Genomic DNA, 14225 nt, shown 5'->3' on the forward strand with positions numbered 1-14225 from the left:
TTATCTCCAGTTCCAAGGAATTGACTGTCCTTGCCCTAGTTGGGGCAGGCTCGGCCAGCTCTGCCTGCTTTCCCTTTTGTGCTGGCCCTTGACCTCTGGCTGGGTGAGCAGTAGGATATGTTGAGGACTCCCCTGGCCCTGTTCAGGAGGGTTTGCAGTAGCTGGAGATGCATTTGTGCAAAAGACCTCTTTTCAGTGCAATGTCTTGCCCCAGGGAGATGATCTGCAAGCCTGGGTTCTGGAATGGCAGGTTGGACACCTGCTCTGTGGCAGTTGGGAGAGGGGGTGGAGTGGGAGGGATTGTTCTGGAGGGATTGCCCTGGATCTCTGTGGAGTGACACATCACCGGGACTGCTCAGGCCTCTAGTGGAGGATGCCAGTAAGGTGTTCCCCAGAGAGCTTGGGCTGATATCAGCTCATCTACAGCCTTGAGCCACAGAGATTTCCCAAGACTGCCCTGGAGCAATCTTGGAGAAGGGATGAGCCAGGGTACTGGGTGTGTCCATGCCTGTGTGTGTCTTGCTGCTGGCTGCTTCTGGGTTGCGGGGGTGGGTGTGGAGGTGGGGGAAGTGGGGAGAGCCCTGGTGGCACAAATCTGCCGGCATCTCAGTTCTAACATGGAATGATCCTTTAGTTTCTGCATGTATATAAAATGAGGATTTAGTTGTTGAGAGAGAAAAATGTGTAACACCTATAGGAAGTCTTGTGCAAATGTGAATTTCCTTATAATTCCCTGCGATGGGGGTAGTGGTGATAACTAGCCCCCCTGAGAAATTAAGACTACTTAGGGAAGCTTCCAGAGACTGTAATTTTGGATCTTTTCTTATTTAAAGAAACTTTACCCTTCAGGAGAGAATTAAGGAAAGGGATAGTGACATCCTTGAGCTGGCACAGGCCTTTCCAGGTTCTTGGTGGGTGGAAGTACACGGTGGTGGGCAGTGGCTTGAAAGAACGGGATGTGTGCAAGAAGGGGTCCAGGGGCAGTTTGGATTTGGGTCAGGTCAGGGAGCAACCCAAAGATGACGTGCCGGAGGACCAGTTCTTGGGGAGGACAGAGCTAGGGTCCCAGCGTCCCACACTGCTCTGTTCTCTGAAACTCAGCCTGCAGAGTCTGCCAGGAGTGCCCAGGGAAGCTTAGCTCACTCATGTCTGGGTGTTTCCCGTCTGGTGCTTCAACCCCCACCACTTTCAACTCTCCGTTTATGTCTCCTGTCCTGTGCCCTCAGTCCATTCTCCTATCTGGTTCTCCAGGTTCAGATACAGTTTTCCATTAGCATATGCAGTTCTGCAGCCTCCTGTCCTGCTTTGTCCTTCTTGCCGCAGGAGTATCGGCTGGGATTCCCACCGGGCTCTCATTGATCCTGGCACCGTGGGACTTCAGGAGATGACACACTTTGGAACTGAGTGCAGAACTGTACAGTTCCATGTTTAAACCTGATTCTCAAAAAGTAAGGAAATAAAGAGGAGCTGCAAGTCCAAGGGCACTGAGGGTGTGAGTCAGGCATCTCTGCCCAGGCCTGGTGCTGCCAGTGCCCTTGCCCCCAGGCCTGCAGAGTATTTCTCACAGCAGAAGCTTCCCTCACTGCTCGCCACCTGTCCAGTCAAGACTGTCTATGTTGACACCCACTGTGTGCTAAAAATTGTCCTGGGCTGTTGCTGAGTCTGCCAGTGCCCTGGAGTTCCAAGCACTGCTCAAATGTGAGAGATGAGGAGCATGGCCTGCAATGTGGCTTCTGTCCATCCCTTTCTGGCTGCCCCTCCCTGGTCCAGGAAGGTTGTCTTAAGGGGTTCTTTCACCTGTCAGAATGAAGACACATGTGTGCCACAGTGTCTGCACAGTACAGCTAAACTGCTGCTAGGTACGTGGTGACTTCCCCTGCGCTCCCTTGCAGCCAACATCTCCTTGTGACTTTAGAAGCACCCTAGGCTATTGCTTCAATGTGCAGAGTAAAGCAGTTCACCTGGAAGCTTTTCATAAGTTGAGGAACAATTCTTTCCCTGGATACGTTCATCTATTCTCCCTGCAAATAGAAAAGACAAATTTTCATTCCACAGGGACATGCCAGGATCCCCACTGCTGTAAGCAGCAATGTAGTAGTGCCAGCAGTGTGTTCTTGAGTCTTTCACTCCATTTGCCACGTTTTCCTATCACTTCTGGGTTGTCTTGGAGGCAGAGTCCTCTTGGAAGCACAGTACTTAATGCAGGACCCCTGCTCTATCAGGAATGCTGTAATGGTGCCATCTGTTGGAGAGTAACAATGTGACACTCTTGCCGAGCTCTGGCAAGCACCACCAAGTGCCCACCGAGGCCTGGCCCTGTGCCAGGAGGTGGGTGGCAGAAGCTAAGGAGACAGAATGTACCTGAAGAATCTGAACGTAAGCTGTGGTAAACTAACCAGCCTCCACAGCCTCTCTTGCATCATTCTACTGCAAGGGTAGGTCTTCTCCCACCAGAGCTCAGAGTGCGCACTCAGAGATGCTTGTCTGTCCAGTGCTTCCTCAAAGCTTCGTGGGAACATGGGGATCTAGGTCCTGCCTAGGAAGGTGCAGGCCAATTTGCCACTGTAGACCATTTCCCAACTATATTTACTCTATCTCTTCCTTCTCTTTCTTTCTTTCTTTCTTTCTTTCTTTCTTTCTTTCTTTCTTTCTTTCTTTCTTTCTTTCTTTCTTTCTTTCTTTCTTCCTTCCTTCCTTCCTTCCTTCCTTCCTTCCTTCTCTTCCTTCCTTCCTTTTCTTTCTTTCTCTTTTTTCTTTCTTTTCTTTCTTTCTCTTCCTTCCTTCTCTTTCTCTCTCTCTCCCTCCTTCCCATCCTTCCTTTTTTTTCCTAAGGAATTTTGTTTATTTGAATTTGGGAGAGGGACAGAATAATTTACTCCCCAAATGGCTGCACTGGCCAGGCCTGGGCCAGGCTGAGGACAGGAGAACCTAAAATAGGGACCCAAGCCCCTGAGCCGCCATCTGCTGCTTTCCCACGCACACTAACAGGGAGCTGGATCAGAAGGGACCAGCATCAGTGCTCCCATATAGGATGCTGGCATCACAGGTGGCAGCTTAGCTTATTGCACCACAACACCAGCTCCTCCCAGCTACATTTTCCAGACACACCATATCACCAAGGTCAAGGCCAGCGTTATTACCCCTTCATCCCCTTCACCCTGGATGAGTGATGAGTTGCCTGGCCCTGTGTCCTCTTCTCTTGGTCATTCATTCTGAGTGCTCCTGACAACACACCTGTCTTCCTGAGAAGGGGCTGTAGCCAAGGCCATCAGCTCTGAAACTGCTTTCCCTTCATGTTCTCTGGCCCTCTTTTCTTCTCTTAGGCTACCTGTAAAAGGAAAAAAGCTTTTTTTTTTTTTTTTAAGATTTATTTGTTTATTGGAAAGTCAGATATACAGAGAAGAGGAGAAACAAAGAGGAAGATCTTCCATCCGATGATTCACTCTCCAAGTGAGCACAACAGCCAATACTATGTCGATCTGAAGCCAGGATCCAGGAACTTCTTCTGGGTATCCCAAACGGGTACAGGATACCAAGGCCTTGGGCCATCCTCAACTGCTTTCGCAGGCCACAAGCAGGGAGCTGGATGGGAAGTGGAGCTGCCAGGATTAGAACCGGTGCCCATATGGGGATCCCGGGCGTGCAAGGCGAGGACCTTAACCACTGTGCCACCGCACCGGGCCCACTTGTAAGGATCTTGAATCTGAGTGACTTTGAACTGTTATTACAGAGATTAAACGTCTCTTCTGTAGCAGCAGCATAAAAGAGGAAGAGAATCAGCCTTAAGCAAAAAGGAAATCTGTAGTAGCTAATACTTGGGACTTAGAATTAAGTAGCTGTAGGTTTCATTCTAGACCATGCCACTCCTGGTGTGTGATCATAACACTGTCATTATCTTGGTATCTCTCCTTCACAGCCTGGTTGCAACCTGCCTTTCTCATTTTCTGCTACTGTCCTCCCACCTCCACCCCTGCTGGAAGGGTGTATGGATTTGGCGAGGAAAAGAGACATGGACACAGTCACTTGTGGCACATGGGCACAGGCCACTTGGTGGCCTCCATCAACAGCTCAAGAAGCTGTCCTTTTTATTTACTCAGATATATCCCAAGCCTCTGCTTTAAACATTTGGATTGGCTCAGACCTAGCAGGAGGCGGCGCCGGGTTGGTTGTTGGAAGCAGAGGCGTGTTTGGGTGGGGCTGCCAGGCTTGTGTGCGTAGCGTTTGTGACGTGGCCTCGCTGGTCCAGCGTGGGCCTTGCTAGGTTGTAGAGGCCCAAAGCCAGTGGCCCCGCGGAAGCGGAGCGGGGCCATGGCTGAAGCGGCTGAGCCCAGTGGGGAGTCCCAAAGCGCAGAGGTAAAAAGCCCGCAGCCTGAAGAGAGAGCGCTCGGGGGCTCATCCAGGCGGAGCCCGCGATCCGTGCTGAAAGTGTCCCAGCTGCTGCTGCGAGCCATTGCTGCCCACAAAGGGCTGACCCTGGCTGCTCTCAAGAGGGAGCTCGGAAATGCAGGCTACGAGGTGCGCAGGAAGAACCGCCGTCACTCTGGCGAAGTTTCCAGGCCCGAGGTGAAGGGCACGCTCCTGCGGGTCAGTGGCAGCGAAGCCGCCGGCTACTTCAGGGTCTGGAAGATCCCCAAGCCAAAGAGAAAGCCAGGTCGCCCGAGACTGGAGGAGGCTCGCTGCTCTCCTCCGAGGAGGGCCCCCACTGGGTCCCGAAGCAATCGGAGGCGCCACACGAATCGCAAAGCTGCCAAGAAGGCCAGGGCAGTATGGAGACAAAGCACGAAGGGAAACGGAAGGACAAGGAGGACGAGGCCAAAAGCCAAGGAAGACGTGAGAGCCAAGAAGATGGACGAGGGAAGAGGACGGGCCTCGAAGGAAGACAACAGGCTCGGGTCACGGGAGGAAACGAGGTCCAGCGTGAGGCAAAATGAAGAGAAGGACAAGAAGAAGGCGGTGAAATGCACCTCGCAGAAGCCATCCCCGTTGAGAACGGACCGGGTTTCTGGTGGGCAGGGGAAGGCCAGCACCAAGGCTTCCCTGAAGTGTGACGGGCCTCGGCAGGTGGTGGGGAGTCCGTAGTGTGGGAGTACACTACCCTTTTGCAGATGCTCAGCGCTCATGCTCGTTGAAATGGAAAAGTATTTGCAAGATCTTCCCACCATCTTGTGTCCGTCTGCTCTTTGTTGCACCTGAAGGGGAAAGGAGGCTGGTTGTTACTGTGAGCCCTGTCCTGGGAGGTAGGGTGAGGAGAGAAGCCAAATTGTTGTTCTCTTGCTATCTCCTGAGAAAGAGCCTCTCGGGAGAAAAGAAAGCAGATAGAGGACAACCACAGCCTTTCAGGCTGAGAAAGCAGTGTTGAGTGAATGTTAAACACTGGCCAATACAAACTAAATTCTACAGAGGAGGGTATGTTAGGAGAAGAGCAACCACCCTTTATGTAGAGGTGTTCCACTTATCTACAGCGTTCTTTACTGAAACTTCTTTTACGATGGTGTCCCTTCTCTCAGGATTCATTTTAATGAATGTATATGTTTTACTCTAATTGATAGCCTATTTTGATTTTTTAAAAGATTTATTTATTTATTGGAAAGTCAGATATACAGAGAGGAGGAGAGACAGAGAGGAAGATCTTTTGTCCGACGATTCACTCCCCAAGTGAGCATAACGGCAGATGCTATGCCGATCCAAAGCCAGGATCCAGGAACTTCTTCCGGGTCTCCCAAACGGGTGCAGGGTCCCAAAGCTTTGGGCCGTCCTCAACTGCTTTCGCAGGCCACAAGCAGGGAGCTGGATGGGAAATGGAGCTGCCAGGATTAGAACCGGCACCCATATGGAATCCCGGACATTCAAGGCAAGGACTTTAGCCGCTAGGCCTCACTGCCGGGCCCAGCCTATTTTGATTTTACACCTGTGCCTTTTATGTTAATCCCCATTTAAATGTGTAAAAACATCCAGCATAGAGAGTTAAGTTTCTATTAATAGTCACCCTGGTGTGATAAGTTGCTGAGGCAGAAAAGTACACCACATCAATACCTAGTGAAACCATTTGGATGAGAGTTCTGCTGCACTGACCATATACCAAGTTAAACATTCACAGTGTTGGGACTGGGCTTGTACGATTTTAGCTGACTTTATGTGTTGGTAAAATGATAAGGGGCCTAAAATATGGCATATGAGTTGCTTGAAAAAAATTCAACAATGATGGCATCATTAACTGGGAAGAGGAAACTATTAGGGTTACAGAGAGTGTATGAAATATAAGGAGATGGGAAAGGCCAGATAATAAATGTCCAGGTCTTTGCTTTTTCTCAACAATGAATGTTGAGCATTGTGTATGGAGCAAATATGAATGGTTTAGTCTAAAGGCAGAAGTTAAGAACTGTGTGGGAGTAGTTGTCATGCCAAGGCTGTGGTTCCAAGGAAAATGAACATCTGAGTAGCTGACTCAGAAAGGGCCAGATGTTTCAGCCAAAGTTGCAGAAGTGAAGGAAACTGGAATAGCCAAGAAATTCTTTAGATTCTTGAAAAGGGGTGCTGGGGTCCGTGCGGTGGGTGTGGAGGACATGAAGGTGTGAAGAGAACTGTTCCATTGCAGGCAGGGATGCAAGAAATTTCCCTCTGCATGGCAAGTCCTGGGGAATGTCTCTATGACCACCCGAAGAGCAGTTCCACCTTCCTTTGCATGGACACTGGACAGTCCCGCTGAGAATTCTTTAATCTCTTTAGAGATTAAAGAATTGTCTGCCACTGCAGAGTTGGTCTTTACTATCAAGGTGAGCTTGGAAGTTGATGTTAGCAAAAGTGCCTTTTACTGTGTGTGCTGTTTTGGCTGCCCCCATTGACCATATGCTAATCAAGGGTGTTAAGTCCCCAGGTGTAGTGGGAATCTATTCTTTCTCTTTTTCCTTGATCTTTAGGTCCCTCCATCTGTGATGCATTTCCTCTCTTGGCTGATTCAAGACTAGGTTGTAAAATGAGGATTGTAGCAGGAATGTGTTAGATTGATATGTGCCATCTATTGAGAACTTCCTGACCACAGGATTAGGACAGCTGATATCCTGCCTCAAGGTGAAACAATTGTCAGAACTATCCTTAGGAATGTCCTCTTGACCAGGTGTGAAAAGTTGGTGCCAGCCTTTGTGACAGCTTCTGTAGAAATAAAGAGGACAGCTTTCTCGCATTGTCCATTATGATCCTGAAATTGTAGTGGTCCATTTCTTTTCTACGCCTAATCCACGCACCCTTCTCGAGTTCTGAACTCGGCTGGAGCTGGACTCCAGCAAAGGGGTAAAGGTGGAAATGAACAGGTATTAGAACTGCTTGGAAGTTCTTTCTGGTTGCATACTTGACCAAGGTTTCCTATGGAATGGTCTAATGTCTTCCATAGTGGAGAAGAAAGTATGCGAATTTAAAACAAACTTAAGTGATATTAATATTTGTCCTCACCCTTAATTAAGCATCACTGCTTTAATCCTATGCAAATCCAACTAGTAGGAAAATGTTAGCAACGTACCTCATCTGAGATGACCTAAATTTTGAAATTTACCTTGCTGCAATTTAGTTATGCACTTGGATGTCTGCAAGTGGCACAGAGAATCAGACAGACTAGGGAGCCGCCTGAAAAGAAACAATGAAAAAATAGAACACTGTCTGAACACAGAGTTAATCAGATGTCCTCAGTCTGGAGTCTTCAGGTTGTTAGTTTCTGGCTGGCTGGCTGGCTGGGGAGTGAAGGGATTCTCCAGTGACTGTATTGGAAGCCCCAACCCAAATCAATAGTGGGAACTTAGTCGTTGCCTCATCAAAGTCTCTGAACTTGGTGAAAATTGGGTTAAAGATGAGGGAAGAGCAGGGAACTAAAAAGCAGAACTTGAGGCAAGCTTAATGAGATGAGAGTGTAAACATGTAAACATGATGGGGATGTAAGCATGAGTTTGAAGATCCAACTTATTGTGGGAGTAGGACTGGTGTGGGGTTGGGAGAATGCAAAAAACCACTGCCTGAGTTGGAATTTGGATCTCCCACAAAGATTCTCAAGCTTCAGGCAAACTGTATATCCTGGGGACCTGTTTGCCGGCCTTCACATGCAGTTTTTGATTTAGTAGGTATGGAGTGGGGCCAGCGACTATGTATAACTAACAAGCTCTGATATAAGCTTGCTTCTGCTGTAATTTATTTGTTAAGATTTTTTTTTTCCTGTAAATTCAGATAGACAGAGAGGAAAAGAGGCAGAGAGAAAGATCTTCTATTAGATGATTCACTTCCCAAGTGGCTTCAAAGCCTGGAGCCGAGCTGATCCAAAGCCAGGAGCAAAGAGACTCTTCTGGGTCTCCTACGTAGGTGCAGGGTCCCAAGGCTTTGGGCAGTCCTTGATTACTTTCTAAGGCCACTAGCAGGGAGCCAGATTGGAAGTGGGACCGCCGGGATTAAAAGTGACACTCATATGGGGTCCTATCTGGGCAGGGTCCGCTTCCCTTGATCTGGCAGGAGGAGCGTCCTGCAGTGAGTGCTATTGGCCACGAGAGGGCGCGCAAAGCTGCCCTTTGTATCCCGGTTGGGCTCGGGCCTTCTGAGTGCTAGACAGCCCAGCCGTGAGTCGCCGCAGCGTCAGGTGGGGGTCCCGGACAGTGCTCCCGGACACGTGTCGTTAAAAGACCAGGGGTCCAAGGCCGAACGGCCCGCATATCAAGGCCCAGGAGGGGGTGTAGGACGCTTGGTGCCTAGCATGAGCCTGGGCCTCTGTGGTAAAAGTGTCAGGGTGCCTTCACCAGCAAGATACTCCGTCAGGACACCCAAAGAACTCTGGGAGTTGCAGTCCCATGTCAGTGTGCATGCTCAGGGCTCTGTGGGAGTTGCAGTCCCACGTCAGTCTGCGTGCCCATGGGCTCTCTGGAAGTTGTAGTCGGGCCACTTAAATACTCTTGCCGCTGGAGTGATGAGGCATTTTGAGAAAAGATGTTCCACTAGGTAGCCTTCGAACGGGCGCTCTGGGACAATAGACACCATCCCCTTGTCTCTCGAGGTGCATTCTGAGGCGTCTATATTCCCAGCACCTTTCCCCCTCCACCCCCCTCCGCCGAGCACAATCGAGCACAGCTGAGCCCAGCCGAGCTCAACCGAGCAGGCATGCAGTGCTGTGTTCGTGTTGCAGTGCAAGGAGATGGTCAGGCTTTTATTTTTATTGGAAAGGCGGATATACAGAGAGGAGGAGAGACAGAGAGGAAGATCTTCTGTCCGATGATTCACTCCCCAGGTGGCCGCCACGGCTGGAGCTGAGCCAATCTGAAGCCAGGAGCCTCTTCCGGGTCTCCCATGTGGGTGCAGGGTCCCAGAGCCTTGGACCAACCTCGACTGCTTTCCCGGGCCACAGGCAGGGAGCTGGATGCGAAGCGGGGCTGCTGGGAGTAGTACCGGCGCCCATATGGGCTCCCGGGCGTGCAAGGCGAGGACCTTAACCACTGCGCCACCGCACCGGGCCCAATGGCCAGGCTTTTGGGGCACACTTGGGAACTTGTACTGCAGGTGGCAGAAGTCATGAGCAGGTATGACGGTGGCCGGGGAACCACTTGGGCCTGGACAAGGGAGCGCTTTCAGGGCAGCACAGGCCTGGACCCCTGGACTGTTTCCCCGCAGCCCTTCCTGCCCTCTGCCCTGAACCCTTCTTTTGGAGAGGCTCTTTGGGGAGGTGCTCCCCCGTAACCCTGCCCTCTACTCACACACTCGTTACCCCTTCCCCGCTTGCCCGTGCCTTGGCCGTGCACCCCAGCCCCTCCTGGAGGCCCTCCACAGCTGTCCTGCCTACCCCTGCCCGCTCAGTGCTTGATCCAAGTTGTCCTGATAGACACCGCTTTCCTGCTCGCTTGCTTAGTGCTGGTCTCTGGCAACAGGTCTGTTATCCTCCTGCTTTTCGGCAGAAGCCCTGCCCTTCCTCGTGGGTGTCTTCAGGCTCCAGGCCTTCTCCGGCGCTCTCTCCGGTGGCTCCTCATCCCTTTTCACAAGACACTTTCCTACCTGGTCGCTCGACAGCTCAAGCCCACGTGGATGGCTGCGGCCTCCCCACAATGACCTGCTTGCTTGCTTGCTTGCTCTTCGTGTGTCAGTGCTCATGACCCCCTTTCCCAGGTGCTGGAGTCTGTCCCTGCCCTCCTGCCTGCCTGCCCACTGTCTTTCTCTCCTACAGGGCCCGTGTGTGTATGTGTGTGTGTGTGTGTCCATGAGGGCCCACAAGCCTCCTCTTGCCACAACCTCGGTGGCATGGGTGTCCAGCGTGGCCTCCCATGCCATCTCCGGGCATGGGCTCATGAGGACCCCTTTCCCTTTAAAGTCAGGGGCTCCGAGGAAACACTCGAGGGCTTAGGCATCCCTGTCGTGTGCATTTGAGGCAGGAATTTGGCCCCACGGCCTCCAGCCAGGTGCTGCTGCCCTCTCGTTCACCAGGGAACGCTTCACCCTCCACCAGGGCCATCCCGGACTCAAGACTCTTTCTCCTGCAGGCCAGCCGTGGACCATCGGCCACCGCTGATGTGCCACCTGCCACAAGACACCCAACGGCTGATGTGTGTTCTCCACAGAGTTCCTTCTCACCAGGACAGGTAGAGTAGCAACATGCCTGGATCCCTCCTTTGTACCGGCTGCTCTCACAGCACGCAACGGCATAAGTTGTGCAAGCCAGGGGGACAGGCACCCTCACCAGTCTGGTGAAGGAGCTGCTGAAGAAACCATCAAGGGGTGGAGTCGGGTGCTGTGGGGTGGTGCTGTGGGGTGTTGTCCCAGTGGGTCAAGCCTCAGCCTGCCAGGCGGATGGTCTGTATGGGCGCTATTTTAAAGCCTGGCTGCTTCCCCTGCGGTCCAGCTCCCTGCTGGTACTCCTGAGAGAGCAGCAGAGGATGGTGCAGGGGCTTGTGCCCCTGTGCTCCTGTGGGAGATCTGGAGGAAGCTCCTGATTCCTAGGCTTGTCCTGGCCCAGCCACTGCTGGCTCTGGTGGTGGTCCCTGGGGAAGTGAGCCAGCAGATGCAAGAAAGATTGCTGCCAGTTAAACTGCATAACCACCTGGAAAGTGCACAATCCAGGAGTGAGAGACCTGGGAGGGAAATAGTGGGTTCCCCCCCTCTTGGGTTACGACTTCCACGGGTTGGCACAAAAACTAGGACAGGGGTTGGGGTGGCTAGACAGAGAGGCACTCATCAACACCCGTGAGGGCTTGGTTGTTGAGCTGCTTAGATGGATCTAAACTTCAATGCCATTTGCCGTGTACGAGAGCCAAGGGGGATGTGGGACAGACTACACTGGTCTGCTACACATACTGGCAAACCAGGGTAGGGGGCAGGCCTGATGGGGGTTATTGCAGGTCGCTCTCACCAGGCTGCAGCTCCCACGGGTTTATGTGAGGGCCAAGTATGCGCTGTGCAGAACCAGTCTGGACTGCAACACCCATTGGTTCCAGTGGAAAGCAGGGCTGAAAACAGAACCAACCCGGCAATTGCAACCACCAGCTGACCAGGGTGATGGACTGTGCCGGACCCTGTACTTGCTGGTGCATACAAGAATCTGGCCTGGGAACACCTCAGACGAAGTTTCTTTGGCGATCTCCCCAATTGAAATGCCAGACTCAGAACCCTAACCATGAAAGGACAGAAGATGGAACAAGTTAATCAACCACCTCAGCTATAGGTTGGCAACAAAATACCGGGCCAATAGAGACGCTGTGATGGACAATGTCAATCAGTGGATTTTTCAACGACCTCATCGTGTTTGGAGGGGCGAGACTGGCAGCGATTCATAACTGGTGAACTATTGAAACCTCTTGAGCGAATATCTCAGAGCATGCCCCACTTGCAGGACTTGGGGTGGGTGGGTGGGAAACTGGCTGGGGCTTCTCCCTCAATATCCCCCTTTACCTCAGATACATGAAGGAAACAATATGGAAATAATAGTCGTACCCACTTTCCTGTAACCCTTGACCCTATTTACCCAAACTAACTATGCAAAGATAGTCAAAAAAAAAAAGAAAAAAAAAAAGAAAAAAAAGAAAGATTGCTGCCTCTCCCTGTCTTGTTGCTCTGTGCTTCAAAGCAAATAGGACAGAGGGAGGCTGGCAGGTAGGCAGGCAGGAAGAGACAGAAAGCTGCTGGGCTCCTGGGAGGGAGTGTGCTGTGTCCTGCACATTGCTGTGCTGTGCTGTGCTGTGCTGTGCTGTGGCTCTAGACTGCTTTTTTCCGTGCGAATGCAGACCCCGAGGGCGTGCGTAAGGCTTCTGTCATGGAACTCCTGTGCAACCTCTGTCAAGAGGGTCTTGAGAGAATGCCTCTCTGGGCTGGGTCCGCTTCCCTTGATCTGGCAGGAGAGGCCTGGAGGAGCGTCCTGCAGTGAGTGCTATTGGCCACGAGAGGGCGCGCAAAGCTGCCCTTTGCATCCCGGGTGGACTCAGGCCTTCTGAGTGCTAGACAGCCCAGCCGTGAGTCGCCGCAGCGTCAGGTGGGGGTCCCGGACAGTGCTCCCGGACACGTGTCGTTAAAAGACCAGGGGTCCAAGGCCGAACGGCCCGCATATCAAGGCCCAGGAGGGGGTGTAGGACGCTTGGTGCCTAGCATGAGCCTGGGCCTCTGTGGTAAAAGTGTCAGGGTGCCTTCACCAGCAAATACTCCGTCAGGACACCCAAAGAACTCTGGGAGTTGCAGTCCCATGTCAGTGTGCGTGCTCAGGGCTCTGTGGGAGTTGCAGTCCCACGTCAGTCTGCGTGCCCATGGGCCCTCTGGGAGTTGCAGTCCCACGTCAGCATGCTCAGGGCATTGTGGGAGCTGGGGTCCCACGTCAGCACGCTCAGGGCACTGTGGGAGTTCGAGTCCCACGTCAGTCTGCGTGCCCATGGGCTCTCTGGAAGTTGTAGTCCCACGTCGGGCCACTTAAATACTCTTGCCGCTGGAGTGATGAGGCATTTTGAGAAAAGATGTTCCACTAGGTAGCCTTCGAACGGGCGCTCTGGGACAATAGACACCATCCCCTTGTCTCTCGAGGTGCATTCTGAGGCGTCTATATTCCCAGCACCTTTCCCCCTCCACCCCCCTCCGCCGAGCACAATCGAGCACAGCTGAGCCCAGCCGAGCTCAACCGAGCAGGCATGCAGTGCTGTGTTCGTGTTGCAGTGCAAGGAGATGGTCAGGCTTTTATTTTTATTGGAAAGGCGGATATACAGAGAGGAGGAGAGACAGAGAGGAAGATCTTCTGTCCGATGATTCACTCCCCAGGTGGCCGCCACGGCTGGAGCTGAGCCAATCTGAAGCCAGGAGCCTCTTCTGGGTCTCCCATGTGGGTGCAGGGTCCCAGAGCCTTGGACCGTCCTCGACTGCTTTCCCAGGCCACAGGCAGGGAGCTGGATGCGAAGCGGGGCTGCTGGGAGTAGTACCGGCGCCCATATGGGCTCCCGGGCGTGCAAGGCGAGGACCTTAACCACTGCGCCACCGCACCGGGCCCAATGGCCAGGCTTTTGGGGCACACTTGGGAACTTGTACTGCAGGTGGCAGAAGTCATGAGCAGGTATGACGGTGGCCGGGGAACCACTTGGGCCTGGACAAGGGAGCGCTTTCAGGGCAGCACAGGCCTGGACCCCTGGACTGTTTCCCCGCAGCCCTTCCTGCCCTCTGCCCTGAACCCTTCTTTTGGAGAGGCTCTTTGGGGAGGTGCTCCCCCGTAACCCTGCCCTCTACTCACACACTCGTTACCCCTTCCCCGCTTGCCCGTGCCTTGGCCGTGCACCCCAGCCCCTCCTGGAGGCCCTCCACAGCTGTCCTGCCTACCCCTGCCCGCTCAGTGCTTGATCCAAGTTGTCCTGATAGACACCGCTTTCCTGCTCGCTTGCTTAGTGCTGGTCTCTGGCAACAGGTCTGTTATCCTCCTGCTTTTCGGCAGAAGCCCTGCCCTTCCTCGTGGGTGTCTTCAGGCTCCAGGCCTTCTCCGGCGCTCTCTCCGGTGGCTCCTCATCCCTTTTCACAAGACACTTTCCTACCTGGTCGCTCGACAGCTCAAGCCCACGTGGATGGCTGCGGCCTCCCCACAATGACCTGCTTGCTTGCTTGCTTGCTCTTCGTGTGTCAGTGCTCATGACCCCCTTTCCCAGGTGCTGGAGTCTGTCCCTGCCCTCCTGCCTGCCTGCCCACTGTCTTTCTCTCCTACAGGGCCCGTGTGTGTATGTGTGTGTGTGTGTGTCCATGAGGGCCCACAAGCCTCC

The 14225-nt window shown here is 52.8% G+C and overlaps 1 protein-coding gene across 1 annotated transcript; it reads left to right on the forward strand.

Annotated features, from left to right (window-relative positions):
• The first annotated feature begins 4228 nt into the window (after positions 1 to 4228).
• Positions 4229 to 5155, forward strand: LOC121155603 (testis-specific H1 histone). The gene has a single exon (XM_040979043.1). It carries the CDS (start codon positions 4309 to 4311, stop codon positions 5077 to 5079), a length of 771 nt encoding a protein of 256 aa, XP_040834977.1. The 5' UTR covers positions 4229 to 4308; the 3' UTR covers positions 5080 to 5155.
• Positions 5156 to 14225: the final 9070 nt, after the last annotated feature.

Source organism: Ochotona curzoniae, unplaced genomic scaffold, assembly GCF_017591425.1.
Source record: "Ochotona curzoniae isolate NIBS_2020 unplaced genomic scaffold, NIBS_Ocur_1.0 contig_2927, whole genome shotgun sequence".
NCBI lineage: Eukaryota > Metazoa > Chordata > Mammalia > Lagomorpha > Ochotonidae > Ochotona > Ochotona curzoniae.

Bases quoted from the DNA above. Each gene is read 5' to 3' on its own strand.
- LOC121155603 (XM_040979043.1), top strand. From the start codon at position 4,309: ATGGCTGAAGCGGCTGAGCCCAGTGGGGAGTCCCAAAGCGCAGAGGTA.